Below are 24,212 nucleotides of genomic sequence, written 5' to 3'. Positions count from 1 at the left end.
TCACATTATATATGCTCTCATGTACACCGCAATGTGAGGGAGTCAAATATTCACTCCTTCCACAGCGATTTCACATCCGTGGATCTTGTCCATATGTAACATCCCAGAGTTATGTTACTAAACTTTTTTACCCCGCTACCACCTGTTAAGTGTATGTATATTGTCATCCTGTGTAATCTAACATTGCATCCTTCATTATGTACATTTTCTAGGCCTGTTTTATATATTTGCTGTAGTTTTCTATGTACACCAGCAGGTGGCAGCAATGTGTGACCAGGAACCTAGTGTCAGTTTAGTGTTTTTTAAACTGGAATAGTGCATTCCAGTTTAACTCCCCCCTCTGTGAGGAGGTGTGGAATGTTCCCACATCCTGCCTCATGGGGAGGAGAGGAAGTTCTAGTTAGTGTACCAGCTACCACTGCTTGGGAAAGGCTGTGTTGGTAGGAACTCCCATTTCTAGGGATACAAACCCAGGATCGTGCCTCGTCTGAGGCCAAAGATCTCCATTCCCAGTCTGAGCCTTTAGCTTCAGCTGGTTGACAAGCAGCAGCCACCTCCAGGAACAGCATTCCCTGTGAGCATAACTGTGAGTACTTATCCAGAGACCAGGAGAATCCACATTTCTCCTCAGCTAGTCAGGCCCACATCAAGCAGAAGATAGACAGAGCAGAAGATAGATTCCTGCCATATTCTCCAGGCATATGATAAGAAGCAGAAGAGATATTGATCCCTGCCACATATTGCCAATACCTGCTGGGACCCACAAGACTAATGCTGTAACTCATATGGATTTATGCTGCCTTCAGTAAAGACAAGTTGAATTATACTTCAAGTCTGGATCTCATTCATTCCTCAATCACTCCTACTAGCAACACTCAATTTATTGCAAGTGAGCCAGGATCCAGGAGTCCAGCCGTACCAAGGTAGGAGACACCGTTGACACTACACAGAGACATTACCCCACTCTGGCATTCCTCACCTGGTACGTGAGTTGCAACACCTTAAAGGGCTCTGCTACAGTACCTGCGCAAGCTGCAATTGGCGTCACGAACAAAAACTATTAACTATTACCTACACCTGACACAGTCAGTGCATATTATTGCGCCAGTGTGCATAACCCCAATCTGGCTTACTGCACATAAACTGGCTCCTATTCCATGTTTGTTCTAGTACATATCAGGATATCCATACACATCACCAACATCCTGCCCCTGTCAAAGTGTATTTGCTGTAGAGACATGCGCATATTGCCACCATTCCGCAGCTCACTACAAAACTAAAACATAACCCAATATTAGCATATATATACATTTATCATTTAGTGATTACGTTACTTAATACAATACACCATAGTACCATGTTCTAATGTTATAAAAATACATTAACATCCCCCCAGAAAATCCCATATACCCAGGACAAAACCATACAAGGATAACAGGGGCATCATAGGTGACTCACGTTGTATTCTACATTCAAACCCCTCGGCTGTAATGTCTGCAGCGTGTGAATCCATCGGAGTTCCTTCTTTGGGCTTCCCTATCCCCACCCCTACGTAATGGGGGCACGGAATTAATGACCCTAAACCTCAACTGGTTTACAGAGTGTCCTTTCTCTATAAAATGTTTCGGTATCGGTAACTCCATAATCTCCTTTCTAATCGTACTTTTATGCTGGTTGATTCCCTCCCTCACCTCCATAGTCGTTTCTCCTATATACATCAAGCTGCATGGACATGTTATTGTATATACCACATAGTCTGACCTACATGTATATCTTTCTTTAATCCTATACACCTCGCCACTCTGTGGGTGAGTACATGTATCACCCTTCACTAGATTTCCACAGTTACAACATCCCAAACAAGGGAAATTTCCTTTTCATGGTGTCATTCAGTGAATGGGGGACTGCTGAAAGGGGTTAATAACTAACTACAGTGAAGGGCCTAGCCGTCTGGGCAACCCCACAGATCATCTTAAGCTATGGTCAGCCTAATTTAAAATGAAGCAAACCCCCCAACTATAAGCTAATCACAGAAGTTGGAACCCATCAACCCCCCTTGTACTTGTTCTGCTACTTGCAGGCTGCGCGGGCATGAGTTCTGAACTTAGGACCGAAGTAACTGAAGTTCTGAACTCATGCCCGTGCAACCTGCAAGTAGCGGAACAAGTACAAGGTGGGTTGGGGGATGATCTGCGGGATTGCCCAGATGGCTAGGAATAGCCTAATAAAATAAAAATCCCACCGTTGCCGGAACTGCCTGCCTGATCTGGAAATCTGTATGCAAACGGATATCTTTTTTTTTCCGGATCAGTTAGACTTAGGCTACATGCGCATGACTGTATGTGTTTTGCGGTCCACAAATTGTGGATCCGGAAAAAAAAACGAATGACGTTCCGTATGGCATCCGTTTTATTTTACGGATCTGTTTTTTTTTCGGATCCATTGTGATAATGCCTATCCTTGTCCGCAAACTAGAAAAAAATAGGACATGCACTATTTTGTTTACGGGGCAAAGGAACGGACATACTGATGCGGACAGCACACGGTGTGCTGTCCGCGTTTTTTGCGGACCCATTGAAATGAATGGGTCCGCATACTATCCGCACAAAAGACAGAACGGACACTGAAACAAGCAACGTTCGTGTGCATGTAGCCTTATTCAATAAAATACCAGGTCCATTTTTCCGGTATCGTCCGGAATAACGGATCCGGTATTTAATTTTTTCAAAGCTAGAAAGAACTGCGCATGCGCAGACCCGGAAACCGGTTCCAGCGATGCGTCAATTTCCGGAACACTTGGTACATTTCAATGGAAATTAATTCCGGCAAGTGCAGTAGTGTTCCGGAATTTTGGCCGGAATAAAATACGCGACAAGCTGCGGTATTTTATCTGGTCAAATGCCTACAAGGAACGGAAGACATCCTGATGCATTCTGAATGGATTGCTTTCCATTCAGAATGCATTGGGACAAAACAGAAGCTTTTTTTCCAGTATTGAGACCCTTTACCGTATTTCAGTACCGGAAAAGAATAACGCTAGTGTGAAAGTCCCCCTAGAGAGGATTTTCCACAGCAGAACTGCGTGGGCAAAATCTGCAGTATTTACAGCAGCAACAAAATGTATAAGATTTTCCCAAATATAATATGCACATAAGGCCTCATATGACCGTAGTTTTGGTCTGCATCCGATCCGCTTTTTTTGAGGATCGGATGCAGGCCCATTCATTTCAAGGGGGCAACAAAAGATGCGGACAGCACACGATATGTCCATATGTCCGTTCTGTAGCCTTGCAAAAAAGACAGAACATGCCCTATTCTTGTCTGTTTTGTGGACAAGGATAGCAGTGATGGCCAGTTCACCGTGTTCACCCGCAAACACATGCAGGCTGTCATCTTAACTCACAAGTCCGGCGATGCACAGGTAAGTCCTTACCCGTGCCTGTGCACGAGCCGGTCTGAAACAAATGCGGTCACCGGGAGCAGGCAGTTCCGAGAACAGCCGCCGGGGGCCTTCATCGGGCTGTTCTCGGAACTGCCTGCTCCCGGTGACCGCATTTGTTTCAGACCGGCTCCCGATACAGGCACAGGTAAGGACTTACCTGTGCATCGCCGGACTTGTGAGTTAAGATGGCAGCCCGCATGTGTTCGCAGGCGAACGCGGTGAACTGGCCATCACTGAAGGATAGTATATTTCTACAGAAGTAAAAAAATAAATGCTGGCATGCACACGAGCAGGATATGTGTTTTGCGGATCCACGACTTGCGGACCACAAAACGGATACAGCCTCATGTACATGACTGTGCAAGCACAGATGCTGGCTGTGTGAAAGCTCACATTTTCTTTCCACCTCCTGTAGAAATTTTCTATTATTATCCGCAAAATATGTATATCTTTTTTGCGGGTCTGTGGAATAAACATACAACAAAACCTCTGTAAAGGAAAACGGGCTTAGTTGCCCATAGCAACCAATCAAATTCCACATTTTTCAAAAGGAGCTTTAAAAAATGAAAGGTGGAATCTGACTGGTTGCTAGGGGCAACTAAGCCAGTTTTATGTTACACCAGTTTTGATAAATCTCCCCCACGAGGTGTGCGCCTTGTCATAAATAAGGTTACAAAACGGATTTATCAAAACTGGTGTAAAGTAAAACTGTCTCAGGCCGGGTTTACATCACCATTATGGATTCCGTTATTGTTTTCCGTTATAACATGGTTATAACGGAAAATAGCGGAATTCATAACACGGAAGTCAAAACGGAAGCCTTTAACCCCTTAGTGACCACCCATACGCCTTTTTACGGCGGTCACTAAGGGGCCTTAGGCTGGACCACCGTAAAAAAGGTCCCTGTGCAGCGAGAACCCGGCTCTAACAGCCCGGAGCGGCAGGAGTCCCCCACTCATCTGTCTTACTTGGCATAAAAACATCCAAGTCACAAAATATTGTTGCAAGTGCGTTTAAATAGTCGCACAAATGCCCTTTGTGACTATTGTTGGCCAGACGACCCTGAAATATATGACACCCATGGACTCCCCCAGTAAGGCCTCATGCACACAACTGTTGTTTGGGTCTGCATTGGAGCAGCATTTTTTTGCGGCTCAGATGCGGATCCATACACTTCAATGGGGTCACAAAAGATGCAGACGGCACTTCCGTGGCTCTGCAAAAAAAATAATACATGTTCTATTCTTGTCCGTTTTGTTGCATTTCTATAATGGGCGGCCCCATCCACAAATGGAACGGCATCCATGTTTTGCGGATCCGCATTGTATGGACCACAAAACACGGCGCGGTCGTGTGCATGTAGCTTAAGGCTACACAACAATAATTTGCGCGACACATAGGGCACAACTACACTGCACATGTCGCGCGACAATTTTTATAATGGTAGTCTATAGTGTCGCACTGCGACTGCAACGCGACAGTCGCAGAGAAATCCATCTTGAATGAGTTTTTTGCGACTGTTGTGTCGCAGTCGCAGCATGTCGCAGTGCGACACCATAGACTACCATTATAAAAATTGTTGTGCGACATATGTCGGCGTGTAGACCTAGCCTAAGGGTATTGTCACATGTAGAAGATCTGATGCAGAAATAAGGCTACTTTCACACTAGCGTTCGTCGGTCCGCTCGTGAGCTCCGTTTGAAGGGGCTCACGAGCGGACCCGAACGCTTCCGTCCAGCCCTGATGCAGTCTGAATGGATGCGGATCCGCTCAGACTGCATCAGTCTGGCGGCGTTCAGCCTCCGCTCCGCTCGCCTCCGCACGGACAGGCGGACAGCTGAACGCTGCTTGCAGCGTTCGGGTGTCCGCCTGGCCGTGCGGAGGCGTGCGGATCTGTCCAGACTTACAATGTAAGTCAATGGGGACGGATCCGTTTGAAGATGCCACAATATGGCTCAATCTTCAAGCGGATCCGTCCCCCATTGACTTTCAATGTAAAAGTCTGGACGGATCCGCTCAGGCTAATTTCACACTTAGCTTTTTTTTTTGCAAATATAATGCAGACGGATCCGTTCTGAACGAAGCCTCCGTCTGCATTATTATGATCGGATCCGTTCAGAACGGATCCGATCGAACGCTAGTGTGAAAGTAGCCTAAACCAATCAGATGTATAGAACAGACTTTGTGTAACAAATCTTCCACATGTGAACATTCCCCAATGAGATGACACAAGTCTGGAGGCGGCTAATGAGATGAGACTGATTAACTGGTCAGCTGAGATTTAGCATAAATAGGTCAAAGGGGCGGCTTCCTGTGACAGAGACTGGTTGGAGCAGTGTTTGTGGGGTGGTTAGTCCCTGCAGGTAAAGTCCTGGTGTCTCCAGTGTAATAGTGGGTAGTCCAGGTTTCATGTGACTCCTTGTATAGCTGTGTAGGATATTAAGTGTGCCTAATCGTGTCCTAAGAAACCTGCTTAAGACATCTGTGGTTTTGGTGGCGGATCTGATGAGAAAAATGGAAGCTATCGTGCGATTTGAGAAGGAGAATGTCCTCAGCCTTTCTTCCAAGACTAATCAAGGACTGTGTAAGTTGTCTGCTCTGAGCACTGTTTTAACCATGTTATCCAGGAGTGACCTGTCCACTCCTGAATTTGGGGGTGATATATCTCCTTGAGGATACTTTTAGACCATACATGTTATTCTGGGACATAGTTGTTCATGATTCTGCTGGGAGTCATTTTAAGGTCTCATACACCCAACTGTGTGCTGGCTGGGCTGTTCTTGGACCATTCACTTGAAAGGGGAAGTTTCCCTGGTGGGCCAATGTACAGGGGGCTGCCTGGGCCCTCCTCATGGATGGCCAGTGAAAGTTTTTAGTGTTGGACTTGGGTATCTGTTGGGGTGGCATAATGTTCCACAATATAGTATCTGGGGGAACACTTAGTACTTTTTTCCAGGGCCACTTTAAGTTCCCAGTCTGCACTTGCTGGTGTGGAACAGAAGCACTACTGAGTGCTTCCGTGGGGTTCTTCCTCTGTACCTCTGCACTGCAAGAAAGTAGTGCATGCACATGTATAGATATTAGGATCATGTTCCCTTTTAAGTTGAATTGGTCTGGATCTGTCTGTGGAATCTACACAGATTTTACCTGTGCATTGGGGACTGCAAATTGAGGTCCCCCAATGCATGCAACGGCTGTGTGCATGAGCCCTTATGGTAAGACATTACAAATGGAGTGAGCAATAGCTAAAAAAAAACACCCTTTAACTGCTCTTTATGTAAGGAGACTTTCAGTCGGTATTTGTAAGACCCTGCAGAGAATAATGGAGGGATGTGTACCTCTTCTGTGTCTTGGCCCCAGTTTTGGCTTACAAATACTGATGGTGTGAGGCCAGGGACATGTGTGGTGGAAAAATCTGCTACAGATTGTGGTGCATTTCTGCAGCAGAATCCTTGTGCATTAGATGCAGCTTTTGCTGTGGCAAAACCAGCGGACTTCACCCTCTCCATTGAGCAGGTCAGCTGCGGATTTCAAACCGCCAATACTGCAGCTGGTCTGCTTCTTGTGGGGCTTTTTTATGCAGTTTGTGGATCTGAATTCTCTTCTGTATTGTATTACTGCAGACTTGCCGCACTAAAATCTGCCGCTGATGCGTCATGTGTCACCCCAGTCTAAGGGGTTATTTAGACTATGGCACAGGAACTGACCAGCCAGAAATGGAGCTCTGCACGGTGAAGGTGCCTCAGTGGTCCTCTGCTGTCCCTCTATAGCCAACACTGTAATGGAGCTTCTCACAGCAGTAATATTGCCCCTCTTGTACCCCAAATAGTAATCTGACAGGCCATCAGTATTAAAGTACTGCAGAATCTTACTGAGTGTCGATGCCTTCTGGAGAAGCAGTTCAGTATTCTAGAAGCATTAGAGCCAAGTGTGAAGACTTGTTGGGAATGCCGGGATCATATCCTTCAGGCTGAATGAGTTGATGTGGCCCTGGATGACACTGCTGATCTGTACCTACTTTCTTGCAGTTGCACAGACTAAACGGTCATTAAAAGGGCCTAATGGAAAAAACCTCACTGTGCCCAAACCTCAAGCACTTAGGAAGGTTCTGGGGAACCTTAACAAACAGGTGGAACCCAAGAAATCTGCAGCAGCAAAGGTAAGTGGAGCAGATACCAAGACGGTGAGGGAGACTTGTGAATACGTATGCCGCAGATTTCAGTGGGTAATGCCCAGACTGCACCTTGCTCTGGCTATAGGCACATGTGATGTTTGTAAATCTGGGCCAAGTCTGTCTAAACTGGGCCACTTGAGGTTTCTACACTTCCTGACATGATCCACAAGGGGGTGGGATCTCGGTGACTGCAATTGACTATTCTAACATGGGTATAAGGTCTTGTACTGGGTCTGTATCCCCCACACACCTAGTGGGCCACTTGGCAAATCTGCTACACCAGCTTTTTGGCATAAGATGCAAGTGATTCCTGAGACGTTGTGAGCCTCTTTTAGAAGTGGAGTGATAAGGTCAGGATTTCAGGTTGCCACACTTGTATCATTGACGTGACAACCCCCTGGCCTATTTTAGACATGGGTGTACATCACACTGCATTTGTCCAAATATATTACTGTGCGCCACTTCAGAAGCTTGTCAGTAGATTTGTACCTATGACACTGGCTGACCTGTTGTATGTGCACTTGCAGCTGAACACGTCTGTGTAGGTCCCATATTAATGTGCCCACATTGCTGGAAAAACATTTAACATGTGCAACAGGGACGTTGCTGTTACACCTGCAGGTTTGACAACTGCTGCATCCTCTCCACGTTGACAGGACCAAGCAGTGGAAACCTCATGCGTGGTCCTGTCGAGAGCAGAGCCTCTAGAAGTAAAGGCACCGCCCCTGTTGCTCCTAGTTGGCTCATTTGCATATAGTAAAAGATCACTCTTGCCCTAGGCAAGATAAAAATTGCCTCCCCCCCCCCCCCACCCCCCTTATCAGATCTGCCCATATCATGACATCACATATATTCCACCTGTTTCTCAGCTTTTAAATTGAGTTATATGTTGCAATAAAGCCCCCTATTAAGAATGGTGGAGAATAACTAAAGAAACAAGCCTGGGGTGAAAAACAATAAGGTTCCCCCCCCATGACACCAGATGACTTTTACAGAAGAAACTGTATTGTGGGGCACGGTGTATGCTATGTGTATAACATAAACATATTTCATATGAAAACTTAGTTACTTGGCTTGACCCTTGGGGATCTCTGCCAACACTTTGGCCGGGGGCTCGGTGGAGCTGATGTGTCTTATCCTAATGAGAGAGATTTCATAATAAGGATTTGGAGAATGAGCAGAAGGATAGCAGAGCAGGGAGAGGCTGGTGCTGCTACTACCCATACCATGGGGGAGTAATAAAGCCCACCATAATGAGGGGCGCTGCCGGCCACTTAACCAACTTTTTTTTTTTTTTTTTACGCCGCATAGTTCTGGTGCCCCCTGCTAAATTGCACCCTAGGCAGCTGCCTAGGTCGCCGTGCAGGTGGCGCTGGCCCTGCTCTTCAGCAATGCAGGCACATAGACATGGGACCAACAGATGCTTTCAGCTGCCAAGTGCACACGTAACATGGCAGCCAGTTTCATAGATACAGATGGCATTGGTGAAATATAAATATTGCTCTATGCCAGTAAGAAGATTTAAAGGGGTTGTCTCATCTCAAACAATGGGGGCATATTGCTTGAATATGCTTTCATTGTCTTGTAGATGTGGGTCCCACTGTCGGATCTGTACCTATCTCCTAAACGGAGTCCTATGAAGTGGTGGCTGGAGGAGTCCAGTCTGGACACAAAGCGTTCTCCCCATAGAAGTGACCAGGAGCGCACTGCATGACCATCCACTGCTTCCATTCATGGGCACTTGGCTATTAGCGGCTCCATATAAATGGCAGCTGTGCACTTTCAGGGCTCCAGTCTCGCTATAGGTGCCCCGATCTGACACTGGACATATCCTAGCGATGTGCTCCCATTGTCTGAGATGAGACAATCCCTTTAAAACCTCCCACTGTTCTCGGCTCTGGTCCCCTTCCACTGTGCATACAGTACAGGGCTTAAATGGCGGTGTACTGTAGCTGCAACCAATCACTGCCTTCAGCAGTCTTGTGCCATATATCGCTGAGGACGGTGACTGCTGAGGACATTAGGGGAGAAACAGGAAAGTTATAGGAGGTTTTCATCTTATAACACTTACTGGTGTGTGGCACAGAGTAGGACTGAACCACTAGTGGCCAGAGGATCCTTTGGCCGGCCTTGGATACCAGTGGACCTAAAGGTCCAAAATAAAAGCAACTTTTGGAGCCAAGTACTTGCTACTAGGGTTTATTTGCGTAAGGATTCATGCACACAGTTGTGTCCCCTTATTACAGCCTGCATACGGCTGGTCCGCAATACACGGGCACCGGCCCATGTGCACTCCACCTCACGGATGTGGACCTATTCACTTGAATGGGTCCGCTATCGCAGAAATGTGGAACAAGCACAAATTGGAACCCCATGGAAACACTACAGAGTGCTTCCGTGGTGTTTCTGGCCGTGGCTCCACACCACAAAAAAGAACTTGTTCTATTTTTGTGGTGCAGACTCGCAATGGCCGTGTGCATGAGGCCTTCAGCGCTACCATATAGTCCTTAGGGCCCCCCCCCCCCCGCAACAAACTATAGGCAGGACACATGGAGATGAGCGCTTCCATTGTGTAAGCGCCCATTTCAAATCATCTGTATCGCTGTCCTCAGGACAGCGATACAGATGGCTGTGCAGCAGGGGAGGGAAAGGTGTGTCCCTTCCCCTTCCTCGGATAGGCTGCAGGCACTAGTGCCTGCAGCCTATCGGAGGCCAGCGCAGTCGCTCGATGCCTGAGCCGTACTGTGCGGGACACAGGCCGGAAGAGGCCTGCATCGCTGACATGGAAGTCTAAGTGTTTTAAAAAATTTTTTTTTTTGTTAGTGTGGTCTGCAAAATACAGAACGCACTTGGACGGTGTCCATGTTTTTTAGATCTGCAAAACACAGATGTGTGAATGGACCTTAAGACTGGTTTCCCACTGGTGTTCAGATCATCTGTCAGGGAACAGCCTGCTGGTCTCTGGGTCTGGCACTGCCAGATCCACTAACTATAATTGGGACCGGCAGAGATCTGGCTGATATGCCAAGCATTGGCTGGACAAACACTGCTGCGCACAGCAGCTTGTCTGGCTGATTCTCTGAATATTTGCTGGGTTGTGGCCAGATCTCCACCAGTCCCTTTAAAGGGGCTCTGGGTTCAGAGCAGAACCTGGACATATCCCCTTCACCCAGGCAGCCCCTCTGAGTTGAGTGTCAGCATTTTATGCTCGCCATTGCCCTGCACCTAAATGCACAGGACAAGGGCCTTCATCAGATCTAGTGATGTACCAGGTCTCAGATCTCTAATGTCTAGGGCAGTGCCAAAGCCTGCCCATTAATGCCAGTAACCTCACCAGGAACACTGCTAGGCTGAAGCCTCTGCCTACCAGTGCATGTTTCTAAACGAGGCCCTTGCCCTGCTGATGGTCATCTCAGATGGGCTTCCTGGGTGAAGGGGATATGCTCAGCTCTGAACCCCAACAACCCCTTTAATGGGGCTGGCTAACATCTATGTAGCTTAGTGATGCCAGATGCCAAGAGACCAGAAAGGCTGTTCCCTGCCAGATCTCCCAAACACTAACCTGAAAAATAACGGGGAGGCTGAAGCTGCATCACATAGGAGACCACGATCCTGAAGTGTTTCCGTACCTGTTATAACTGGTCTTGCACAGGATTTGGAGTATTTCAGTGTGGTGTTCTGCAGACTGGGGAAATTTAGGAAAGCCATATCTGAGGGGGAGAATGAATACAGATGGCAGACAGCCCACACTTGGCATGTGACATAAAACGTGCATCCATGAGCCTCTCAATGGCCCATTCTGCACTACAGGGGCTCCCGATATGGCAGCAAACTGATCTTCTGAAAATGGTGGTCTAATTTGTCTTCTGTCCAGGCCAAAAAGATCAACTTGCCGAAGCAAAGAAGTGAGGAGTATCCTGCCATTGAAACCTTTATCCCATATAACCCTTTAGGTACTAGTATCTTTATTACACGCTATCATGTGCTTAACAGCTATGGGGAAATTTTAGGATTGCATTTGTATTTTTGAGCTAAACTTTATTTTTTATGTAAAATTGGGAAAAGGGTGACTATAAAATGTAAATGTTCCTCCTAGGGGCTTGAACATGCAACCTTCTGACTGCATGTCCTATACTGCAGTACAGTACTATCGCAGCTCCAGGCCCAGCTCTTCAGGTAGATCACTAACAGCACTGGGGGGCCTTCAGAAGGATCCAGGGCATCCTAGTAACCACACAGAACCACCAGATTTTCACAGGGCGCCCCCCCCCCCCCCCAATCTAACCCACTGTTTGCCATTGACCACAGGCTGTCGGGTGTTAGACTGATCCCAGTCAGTTATCTCCAAACTCGTCACCAGGTGGGTGCCTGCTGTACAACTGGGCACATGAGCCCAATATATATATTACCCTTATGCAAGGTTCAGTTTTGAAGACCTAAACTAGGGGGATGGGTAGTAAATCTAATTGGCCAAATCTGAACCCCCTACTTGCAATAAACTGGATAAGGGTGTGTGACTACTTGCCTGCCTTGGTCTTCCCCTTAAGTGACAAATGATGCGTTGACACTTACTGCACTGGTTAAGGTCACTTGCTGTATCTTGTGCTCCAGGTCTGTAGACCCAAATGTGATCTCGTTTGAAAATAAACTTTCTTTTAACAGATTTTGAAAGCTTTGGGGTCCCTGAAGAACACAAACTCGGTGATATCTGTCTTGCTGGTATTTCACTTTTCATTGCAAGGGATGATGCAATTAGATTTGATGCACTTACCGTTCCTGGCCTTTACCCGATGGAAAATCAAGAGATAAATTATGGCAAGTACATTGGGGGGGTCTAAGGGGGAGACTAGTATTTCTCATAGGAGACTAAGACTTTCATATGTGCTGGAGTTGGATATGAATCTTAATAACGAGGCACATCTCTGGCATCCCATGCACCAGAAATGCCAGTCTACACCAGCTAGGGGCTGGTATAGACCGGAGCTACAACTAATGGCAGCTTTTGGAGGAAACTATAGTAATACAGCAGGGGCTCAGCCCATCCACTAAACCTTCTCTCAGAAGGTTGGAAAAGTGAAGTGCCAATATGGCGTGCACCATGATCTAATGTTCACCACAGGTGGAGTAAAAGCCTTTAACTCGCCTAAATGCATCATTCACATGGCAGTGATTCTGAGCCAAAACCAGGTGCAGCTCTAAACTGGAGCAGATCTTTCCCTTATGTCTTTGGGGGCTCCAATCCTGGTTTTGGCTCAATCGCTGACGTGTGAATCGGGCTTAAAGGGAACCTGTCATCAACGTTATGCTGCCCATACTAACGGCAGAATAAAGTAGAGACAGAAGAGTTGATTTCAGTGGCTGGTCATTTACCAACATCACAATCATGGCAGACTGGGCCTGGAAAAGAGTCACCTGAGAAGATTCATGAATCTCTGCCCACCTGCTGACAGTCTTCTACTTAGTTTTCTCTCTAGGAAAGAACTGCCAATCAGCAGATGGGCAAGAGTGCAGGAGATTATGGATTAGCTTGTGAGTGACGCCAGCATTTCTGTCACTATTTTATGCTGTCCTCGGTGAGATCAGCGTGTAGTTGATAGGTTCCCATTTAAGGTCTCTTTCACACCAGTGTCTGATCAGTGACCTTAATCTGTGCCTGACCCACAATCACTGAACAGGTGCTGATCTTTCAATTAGATCTGTTTGCTTAACTGCTGGTTTTGGCTTGATATCGCTGATTGTGAAGAGGCATAATACTACACACTGCTGATTAAATCTGGTTGATGCTGTAACTGCACGGTGTGTAACTCGTGTACACTCTGCTGCTTTCTTCCATGCAGAAACTGAACTGCTGTGCACTAAATGGGATGAGTTTCACCTTTTTAAACCATATCCAATCTGCACCAAAAACTGCAAGTAACACATGCCACTCTGCCTTGGGAAAACCAGTCTGAGCAGATCTTCATGTGTGTAAGCAGAAGAGCTTGAGGTTTAGGACTGGAAATGTAAAGGTTCTATTTTACTACTTGGCCTGTAGAGGAGTGGAAGGTAGTCTCAGATTAGCAAGTCTTCCCCATATAGACCAGGCAGTCTAAATGTGCACCAAGTCTATCAGTGGCTCATGCTGCATGTTCAGACAGATGGTGTCATGTTAGACAAGTATCTAATATATTTGACCTACTTGGTGCACCATCACTTTGGAAACATGCCTTAAATGAAGTGATAAAGGGGTTATCGGCCTGGTGTACCAGAAAAGTGGTGGTCCCTTGGGGGTTGTGCCATTTGTGTGGGTGGAGCTCTTGCAGGAAGGGGTGTGGCCAGATGTACTATAATTTATAGCAGAAGCTGATCTAGCATAGCACTTAATTTCTGATACACAGGCTAGGCTGTGTGGAATAAGAATGAGCTGCAATACCAGACCCAACCCATGGGTAAGGGTGGTGCTGAATTTGTCTGGATAATCTGCTTGATTCAGTTTTTAACCAACACTTGTACCATTTCTTCCAGATTGCTTTGAGATGTCCATCCCTCTATATGAAGACATCAATGTTGACTTTCCTCTTCGTGACTTTTAATTATTAATCTGTAAATGTTTGTCCTAGTTAAATAAAATTTTAACCTACCTGGGCTTTTAATCCGCAGTTGTTGTGGATTGTGTTTTAAACTTTACCTTTACTGTTGTGAGCCAGGACTGTACTTGCAAGTCTAATAAAGCTTGGACTTGTATAGAGCAGTGGTCCCCCAACCTTTTTTGCACCAAGGACAAGTTTCATGCAAGACAATTTTTTCGTGGGTTCTGGGGTGGGGCTTAGGGGGTTCAAGTTGCCGCAGATTCACGCGCATAACACAAGGTGCATATAACGACTATATAAACTAACTAGGGTCTCTGCTGTACTGTATTTTTCACCCTATAAGAGGCACCTAGGTTTTAGAGTAGAACAATAAGAAAACATTTCATTACACCTCAGGTCAGACCCCAATGCCTCAGATCAACAAACTTTAGCCATCCTATCAGCCCCTTATGTGAGTCGTCAGCCCCCAGGGCTAAAAACAACAACAAACTTGCCTCTCCTGGTCACATCTCGATCCTCTTCATCCTGCTGTCAGTTGTGTATTGCAGCACAGTGTGAGGTCAGAGCAAGCTCATGCTGTGCGCAGCCCTGCATAGCTGAGACTAGGACCAGGAAGCGGTGAGTACAGATCCTTCACCGCTTCCTGTACTAATGAAGCACTTCCATAATGGAAGCGCTTCATTAGTACCACGTTAGACTGCCCTGATTGCCGCAGCCCAACGGATGGGGACTGCTGGTCTAGAGTCCAATACAGTATCTTCATGTACTTCATCATTTAGATATAATATCCTGCATGCATTCAGTGCACTGCCTGTGCCATTCATACTGTGTCCTGTGCTGATGAATGGCAGGAAGTCTAAGGCATATTGGTACCTTTGACTTTTCCCAGGGTGTGGGTGCCCAGAGGGCTGAGTGCTGCTTCTGGCACCCATGCTACAGACTCCCCATCACTGCCATAGACTACAATGGGGTCTGCCCAGGATGCTGCTCCTTTAGTGGACAAAAGATTCTTGCATGCAGGAATTTTCTGTCTGGGCTTTTTCACAGAATCTGACAGTGGTCCAAACTTGGATGTGAATGGATATTAGATCAAAGTATAGCATCAGCTCCATGTTTAACACAAATATAGCACCAGGACCATGTGCAGTACATCTATAAATCACCAGATTTTAAAAGTTCAGTATAGATGCCATTTAAGTAGTCGGGTCAGCCCTTGACTCATCTCTTTACCAACACATTGGCACCCTGCATACTAACACAAACTGATCTTAGTGTTACATACTCTGTACCCTCTTCATACAGAGCTACATGCTCTGTACCTTATGTATATAGTGGCATATACTGGTAACTCTGTATACTGTTAATAGTGTGCCTATATATATATATATATATACTCAACTTTATAGATAAAAATAAAAAAATAGAAACTATGAGAAAATTGAAATTTTGCCCACCTTACTTCCCAAAAAAGGTAATAAAAGTGATCAAAAAAGTCGCATGTACGCCAAAATAGTACCAATCAAACCGTCATCTCATCCCGCAAAAATCATACCCTACCCAAGATAATCGCCCAAAAACTGAAAAAAACTATGGCTCTAAGACTATGGAAACACTAAAACAAACATGATGTGTTTTTTTTTTTGTTTCAAAAATGAAATTGTGTAAAACTTACATAAAGAAAGTATACATATTAGGTATCGCTGCGTCCGTATCGACCGGCTCTATAATAATATCACATGACCGAACCCCTCAGGTGACCACCGTAAAAAATAAAAACTGTGTAAAAAAAGGCATTTTTTTGTCATCTTAGGTCACAAAAAGTGTAATAGCAAGCGATCAAAAAGTCATATGCACCCCAAAATAGTGCCAATCAAACCGTCATGAGATCCTACTTAAGATAATCGCCCAAAAACTGAAAAAACTATGGCTCTTAGACTATGGAGACACTAAAACTTTTTGGGGTTTTAAAAATCAAGTCATTGTATAAAACTTACATAAATGAAAAAAATTGCATACATATTAGGTATCACCGCGTCCGTGACAACCTGCTCTATAAAATTACCACATGATCTAACCTGTCAGATGAATGTTGCAAATAACAAACAAAAAAAAGTGCCAAAAAAGCTATTTCTTGTTACCTTGCTGCACAAAAAGTGTAATATAGAGCAACCAAAAATCATATGTACCCTAAACTAGTACCAACAAAACTGCCACCCTAACCCATAGTTTCTAAAATGGGGTCACTTTTTTGGAGTTTCTACTCTAGGTGTGCATCAGGGGGGCTTCAAATGGGACATGGTGTAAAAAAAAAAATAGTCCAGCAAAATCTGCCTTCCAAAAACCGTATGGCATTCCTTTCTTCTGCGCCCTGCCGTGTGCCCATACAGCAGTTTACGACCACATATGGGGTGTTTCTACAGAATCGGGGCCATAAATAATGAGTTTTGTTTGGCTGTTAACCCTTGCTTTGTAATGGGAAAAATGGAAAAAAAAAATATTAAAATGGAAAATCTGCCAAAAAAGTGAAATTTTGAAATTGTATCTCTATTTTCCATTAAATCTTGTGAAACACCTAAAGGGTTAACAAAGTTTGTAAAATCAGTTTTGAATACCTTGAGGGGTGTATTTTATCAGATGGGGTCACTTTTTTGGAGTTTCTACTCTAGGGGTGCATTCAAATGGGACATGGTGTAAATAAACCAGTCCAGCAAAATCTGCCTTCCAAAAACCATACGCCGCACCTTTCCCTCTACGCCCTACTGTTTGCCCGTACAGTAGTTTATGGCCACATATGGGGTGTTTCTGTAAACTGCAGAGTCAGGGCAATAAAGATACAGACTTGTTTGGCTGTTAACCCTTGCTTTGTTAGTGAAAAAAAATGGGTTAAAATTGAAAATTAGGCAAAAAAAATGAAATTCTCAAATTTCATCCCCATTTGCCAATAACTCTTGTGCAACACCTAAAGGGTTAACGAAGTTTGTAAAAACAGTTTTGAATATCTTGAGGGGTGTAGTTTATAGAATGGGGTCATTTTTGGGCGGTTTCTATTATGTAAGCCTCGCAAAGTGACTTCAGACCTGTAGTGGTCCCTAAAAATTAGTTTTTTGTAAATTTCTGAAAAATTTCAAGATTTGCTTCTAAACTTCTAAGCCTTGTAACATCCCCAAAAAATAAAATATCATTCCCAAAATAATTCAAACATGAAGTAGACATATGGGGAATGTAAAGTCATCACAATTTTTGGGGTGTATTACTATGTATTACAGAAGTAGAGAAACTGAAACTTTTCCAAATTGTTGGTAAATTAGGTTTTGTTTTTTTTTTACTTCATTTTACCAGTGTCATGAAGTACAATATGTGACGAAAAAACAATCTCAGAATGGCCTGGATAAGTCAAAGTGTTTTACAGTTATGAGCACTTAAAGTGAAACTGGTCAGATTTGCAAAAAATGGTCCTTAAGGGGTTAAAGGGAACCTGTCATCTCTACTATGCTACTCTCACTGAGCGTTTCTAAATATTAATTATGTTACCCTAAACAAATAAATTGCACTTTTAATTTCATTTGTAGACGAATTCAAAAAGTATTATGCATTTTTGTTCTTCCTGCCTTTTATGCAAATAACATAGGAGTCATATCTTACTGGTGTGACCCGAGAAGAGTCCTATTTTCAAGCTGTGACTCATCTCAGGTTAATTTACATATCTATAAAAAAAAAAAAATTTTACACAATAAAAGCACACAGAGCTATGGGGACTGGGTATTGCGGATGTGCTAGGGGCCATCTAGCAACCCATGTCATCCGCTCTATACACAAAATCCAGGTGACAGGTTCCCTTTAAAGCTGACTTACAGCAGTGAAGAAAAAATGGCTGGGTTGTTATGGAAACCTGGAGTAAAACTGTGTATATGGAGGCTAACGGCCTGCAAGCTTCTATTGGCTAATAAGGGTCATGTGACCAAGCTTCTATTGGCTAATGCATTTTTGGGGAATATCTCAGGAACGGTACGTCCTAGAGAGCTGATACCTGGTCTAAAACCTTCCTGGACACCTGATGTACCTGTGTGCCAAATTTTGTCATTGTAAATGGATTCCTTTAGCGGACATACATATATACACATACACTCAGCTTTATATATTCGATGCTTCATTTAGATTTGAAGTAGCAAATATTTTACAAACTGCTACCTTTAAAGGGAAACTAAACTTTAATTTTTTTTTTATATCCTAAGTAAAATCTAGTTTTCGAATAGCACCTGGATCTGAATACTTTTGTAATTGCATGTAATAAAAAATTTGGCAGACAGTTATTAGCGCCACCTGTGTCTTTGACTTCTCACTGAAGGAAACCTGCTCGGTTCCACCCCCTCAACTGCCACCTGAGTTGTGATAGGTAGAGCATGGACACACCCCCTTAGTTGCAGCAGAAAAGACACTCCCCTTGAGCTGTCAGCTTGATGGAAATCTAGCAGGGCAATGAAGGGAGATCTCTGGATCCATGTAGGGTACAGGGCTGGTTCTAGCTGTGTTAGAAGAGGTTGTCATGTACTATGAGGTCCAGTTTCTCTTTTATATTAGTTATGGGGTAACCCCTTTAAGTAATCTTTCTTATATTAACAGAATTGCCTTTTTGCTAAGAAATTGACACCCAAAGTCCTGGCTTCTACTACGTTTTAAGTTCACTAGTAGCACATCACATCACCGCGCCCCCTTCCCTGCCCCTTCGCTGTGACTAACAGCGCTTATGCAGAGAGTTCGGCAAAGCCAGCCGAATTGCCAGCTGTCAGTCACAGCGAAGAGGCAGGGAAGGGGGCGTGGTTATCTTGACTTGAAGCAAGGAGGCCTTGTAAAGCCAGCTCTTGAGTGCTTTTTGGTTTTTATAACATGTGGCCCTATCCTTTACCTAGACATACAACAGTGGATACAATGTGGATTTGAGGTCTAATGTGGTTGGTTATGCATCTTGTAATGACAATTAGAGATGAGCAAATTTCTGGTTATAAAATTTGTTACCAGTAAACGCTTAGTTTACTGGTAAAAGGTGAATTGCGTTATGGATTCCATTACCACGGACCATAACGCAATTCTATGACGGAATACATAACGGAATGCCTTTAGAGGCATAATAGAAGTCCATGGGATGCAAAACGGATCCATCCCGTTTCCGTTATGCAGGGGAGGACCAATATTAAAAAATGTGTGAAAGCGACCCAGAAACCATACTGGTAACTTTAATCTATTGTAGGTAAAATATTAGAAGGCTCTTGAAGTATATAAATAATGATGCAATATACCAGTATTGGCATGTGTTTATGTAGAATCAGTTCTGTCAAACCTAATTTGCCCAGCCTCGATGAGGAGATAAAGTCCAGATTGGACCAGGATAAAGCTAAGTATCTAGACTTTACTATACCACATTAAAGGTTGGTACAAAAAAGGAGAATTCTTGGATTAGGAGAGAATGTGTACATGTTAAACAACTGGTTCTGTTACTACAACGGCACACAGCTATTCCAGAGTCTATCCGGGTGACCCAATTTCTGTTGGTACCTCTCACTGCTGCCTAGCTGGAGCAGGAGTTCTGTAACATGTCTCCCTGCCTACACACAGGTCATCAATATTGGATCAGTGTCATTCCAACTCCTAGCACAACACTGATCAACGATTCTGCAGTAGATCCAGCGCTGGAACTACACAACTCAACTGTGCAGTGGATGGAGAAAGCTACTGCAGCGTGAACCCTTGCCAATTTGATATTTATGACCAATCCAAAGGAGAGGCCATCAGTACAAAAATCCAGGAGAAGCTCTTTAAATCTTGGCTCACACTGTAGTGCTTGAATTTGGTAAATCTCCTGTGCTGACTCCTCTGCCAATGCTTTGCTCAAAGCACCTTAAGTGTTCTTACTTATTCACATGCATGGCACCATGAGAATAGACATGATCAACAGCAGCACCAAAATAGTGCAGCGGGGGATGTGAGAATATACACAGTATACAGGGAGTGCAGAATTATTAGGCAAGTTGTATTTTTGAGGATTAATTTTATTATTGAACAACAACCATGTTCTCAATGAACCCAAAAAACTCATTAATATCAAAGCTGAATATTTTTGGAAGTAGTTTTTAGTTTGTTTTTAGTTTTAGCTATTTTAGGGGGATATCTGTGTGTGCAGGTGACTATTACTGTGCATAATTATTAGGCAACTTAACAATTATTTATTTTTACCAGTGAAATCAATATAACATCTCAACATTCACAAATATACATTTCTGACATTCCAAAACAAAAACAAATCAGTGACCAATATAGCCACCTTTCTTTGCAAGGACACTCAAAAGCCTGCCACCCATGGATTCTGTCAGTGTTTTGATCTGTTCACCATCAACATTGCGTGCAGCAGCAACCACAGCCTCCCAGACACTGTTCAGAGAGGTGTACTGTTTTCCCTCCTTGTAAATCTCACATTTGATGATGGACCACAGGTTCTCAATGGGGTTCAGATCAGGTGAACAAGGAGGCCATGTCATTAGATTTTCTTCTTTTATACCCTTTCTTGCCAGCCACGCTGTGGAGTACTTGGACGCGTGTGATGGAGCATTGTCCTGCATGAAAATCATGTTTTTCTTGAAGGATGCAGACTTCTTCCTGTACCACTGCTTGAAGAAGGTGTCTTCCAGAAACTGGCAGTAGGACTGGGAGTTGAGCTTGACTCTATCCTCAACCCGAAAAGGCCCCACAAGCTCATCTTTGATGATACCAGCCCAAACCAGTACTCCACCTCCACCTTGCTGGCGTCTGAGTCGGACTGGAGCTCTCTGCCCTTTACCAATCCAGCCACGGGCCCATCCATCTGGCCCATCAAGACTCACTCTCATTTCATCAGTCCATAAAACCTTAGAAAAATCAGTCTTGAGATATTTCTTGGCCCAGTCTTGACGTTTCAGCTTGTGTGTCTTGTTCAGTGGTGGTCGTCTTTCAGCCTTTCTTACCTTGGCCATGTCTCTGAGTATTGCACACCTTGTGCTTTTGGGCACTCCAGTGATGTTGCAGCTCTGAAATATGGCCAAACTGGTGGCAAGTGGCATCTTGGCAGCTGCACGCTTGACTTTTCTCAGTTCATGGGCAGTTATTTTGCGCCTTGGTTTTTCCACACGCTTCTGGCGACCCTGTTGACTATTTTGAATGAAACGCTTGATTGTTCGATGATCACGCTTCAGAAGCTTTGCAATTTTAAGAGTGCTGCATCCCTCTGCAAGATATCTCACTATTTTTGACTTTTCTGAGCCTGTCAAGTCCTTCTTTTGACCCATTTTGCCAAAGGAAAGGAAGTTGCCTAATAATTATGCACACCTGATATAGGGTGTTGATGTCATTAGACCACACCCCTTCTCATTACAGAGATGCACATCACCTAATATGCTTAATTGGTAGTAGGCTTTCGAGCCTATACAGCTTGGAGTAAGACAACATGCATAAAGAGGATGATGTGGTCAAAATACTCATTTGCCTAATAATTCTGCACTCCCTGTACATTGTTGTTACTCTGCATTCAGTTTAACCCTCTATTTTAGGGGCTGTACTTATTTTGGGGTCTGAATTTACGGAATACAGACCCCAGACCATACTCAATGTGCCCTCAATTTTGTCGAATCGATCCGGTACCCCCCTTGCTTCATATGTCAACTTGTACATCTGAAGGTCCTTATTTATAAGGTGTAACCACTGGTCCACGGTAGGACATTTAGGCGGTTTCCAGTTCAGAAGTATGTTCTTCCTCCCATAGAACATTAATAGTCGCAACAGAGCTCTGCTATACTTAGACGGAGTCGCTTCCGAAACTAGCCCCAACACACATACCATAGGATCACAAATCCCTGGGAGCCCCAACTTTATGTTGATAAAGCTGCACACCCCCTTCCAATATACTTGCATTACCGGGCATAGCTAAACCATATGGAAGAAGGATCCCCTAGCCTCCCCACACCTGCCACACACCGGATCCGATATTTGCCGCATATGATAAAGACGCAGCGGGGTCAAATATACCCTATGCATCCATTTAACTTGAATGAGCTGATCACGAGCGCTTATAACAGACGTCTTCCACCCCAAACGCCACTCCTCCAGATGAGAGTCTTCCAACTCAGGGATATCTGCCGACCATCTGACGAAGGATCGCCGAATAGGAGACTCTTGCGTCTTTGCAATTTCTACATAAAAGGAAGAAATTGGTTTATACGGATGCACCCTCCTGGCTACTGATTCCAGAGGGCAGCAATCCAAGTTCAAAGAAAAGGATTTAAATTGCCTTTCACAAGCGTGTCTCAACTGGAGGTAGCGGTAGAAGCTCGTCCGGGGCAGAAGGAAGTCAGAGCACAGGCTCTCAAAGGAGCAAAAAAAAACCCTCATGATACAGTTGTGTCAGATACATAAGACCTTTTCGAGGCCAGAACTCAAAGTCAGAAAGGTGCAAGAGTTCAGGAAGACGTGTATTACGCCACAGGGGGGTGTATGGGGACCATGTCTCCCCCGTATAATTTTCCATATGTGTCTCCACAAATCTTACCCACGCCTCAATAACCCGTCACCATAGCTTCTGTATACTTTCTAGGGCCCAGAGCACCACCTCCCCTATACACCAGGTTCGTCAGAGCATCGTAGGACCCTACCAGTGCCGCTTCGAGCACTACCGCCGGGTTATTGGCATCCACCCTTATCCACCAAGATGCATACAGTTGTGTTCAAAATTATTCAACCCCCAATGCTGTAAAGGGTTTTAGGGAATTTAGTGTACATTTGTAATTGTGTTCAGAATGAAATCTAACAAGGACTTTTTAAAGAGCCAAATGCAACTAAAATGACATCAATTGTTTTTGTAATACAGCATTAAATGTTTTTTTTTGTGATTTCTTCATTGACACAATTATTCAACCCCTTAAAGACTATCACTTTTAAGAACAGAGGTTCATTCAAGTGTTTTCGATCAGGTATTGAAAACACCTGTGGATGTCAAGGAGCAGCAATCAAGCATAATAAGCACCAATTAGGTAGATTTAAAAGGACTGTGATACTCAGCTCCTTCTAGACATTTACTGGTGTGTTTACAAACATGGTGAAGTCAAGAAAATGGTCCAGGAAGACAAGAGAAGAGGTGATTTCTCTTCACAGGAAGGGCAATGCCTATAAGAAGATTGCAAAGATGTTAAACATACCAAGAGACACCATAGGAAGCATAATTCGCAAATTCAAGGCAAAGGGCACTGTTGAAACGCTACCTGGTCCTGGCAGAAAGAAGATGCTGACTTCGACTGCTGTGCGCTACCCGAAGCGCAAAGTGGAGAAAAGTCCCCGTGTGACTGCTGAGGAACTGAAAAAAGATTTGTCAGATGTGGGTACTGAAGTTTCAGCTCAGACAATAAGGCGCACACTGCGTAATGAAGGCCTCCATGCCAGAACTCCCACACGCACCCCCTTGCTGTCTCCAAAGAATAAGAAGAGTTGACTGCAGTATGCCAAAAGTCATGTGGACAAACCACAAAAGTTTTGGGATAGTGTTCTGTGGACTGATGAAACAAAATTAGAACTGTTTGGGCCCATGAATCAACGCTATGTTTGGAGGAGGAAGAACAAGGCCTATGAAGAAAAGAACACCTTGCCTACTGTGAAGCATGGCGGGGGGTCAATCATGCTTTGGGGCTGTTTTGCTTCTACAGGTACAGGGAAGCTTCAGCGTGTGCAAGGTACCATGAATTCTCTTCAGTACCAGGAGATATTGGATGAAAATGTGATGCAGTCCGTCACAAACTTGAGGCTTGGGAGACGTTGGATCTTTCAACAGGACAATGATCCCAAGCATACATCCAAGTCCACTAGAGCATGGTTGCAGATTAAAGGCTGGAACATTTTGAAGTGGCCATCGCAGTCACCAGACTTAAATCCGATTGAGAACCTCTGGTGAGACTTAAAGAAAGCAGTTGCAGAGCCTAAGAATGAGACTGAACTGGAGGCTTTTGCCCATCAAGAA

General features: G+C 44.4%; 1 protein-coding gene across 1 annotated transcript; it reads left to right on the top strand.

The window, feature by feature from the left end:
- Positions 1 to 5,760: 5,760 nt before the first annotated feature.
- On the top strand, positions 5,761 to 14,375 carry LOC122926445 (securin-like). The gene is made up of 5 exons (XM_044277821.1): positions 5,761 to 6,026; positions 7,471 to 7,601; positions 11,491 to 11,569; positions 12,279 to 12,431; positions 14,121 to 14,375. The coding sequence occupies exons 1-5, from the start codon at positions 5,948 to 5,950 to the stop codon at positions 14,186 to 14,188; spliced, it is 510 nt and encodes a 169-aa protein (XP_044133756.1). The 5' UTR covers positions 5,761 to 5,947; the 3' UTR covers positions 14,189 to 14,375.
- Positions 14,376 to 24,212: the final 9,837 nt, after the last annotated feature.

This window comes from Bufo gargarizans, chromosome 2, assembly GCF_014858855.1.
Source record: "Bufo gargarizans isolate SCDJY-AF-19 chromosome 2, ASM1485885v1, whole genome shotgun sequence".
In the NCBI taxonomy this organism is placed as follows: domain Eukaryota; kingdom Metazoa; phylum Chordata; class Amphibia; order Anura; family Bufonidae; genus Bufo; species Bufo gargarizans.
This window is presented reverse-complemented; position numbering and strand designations above follow the sequence as displayed.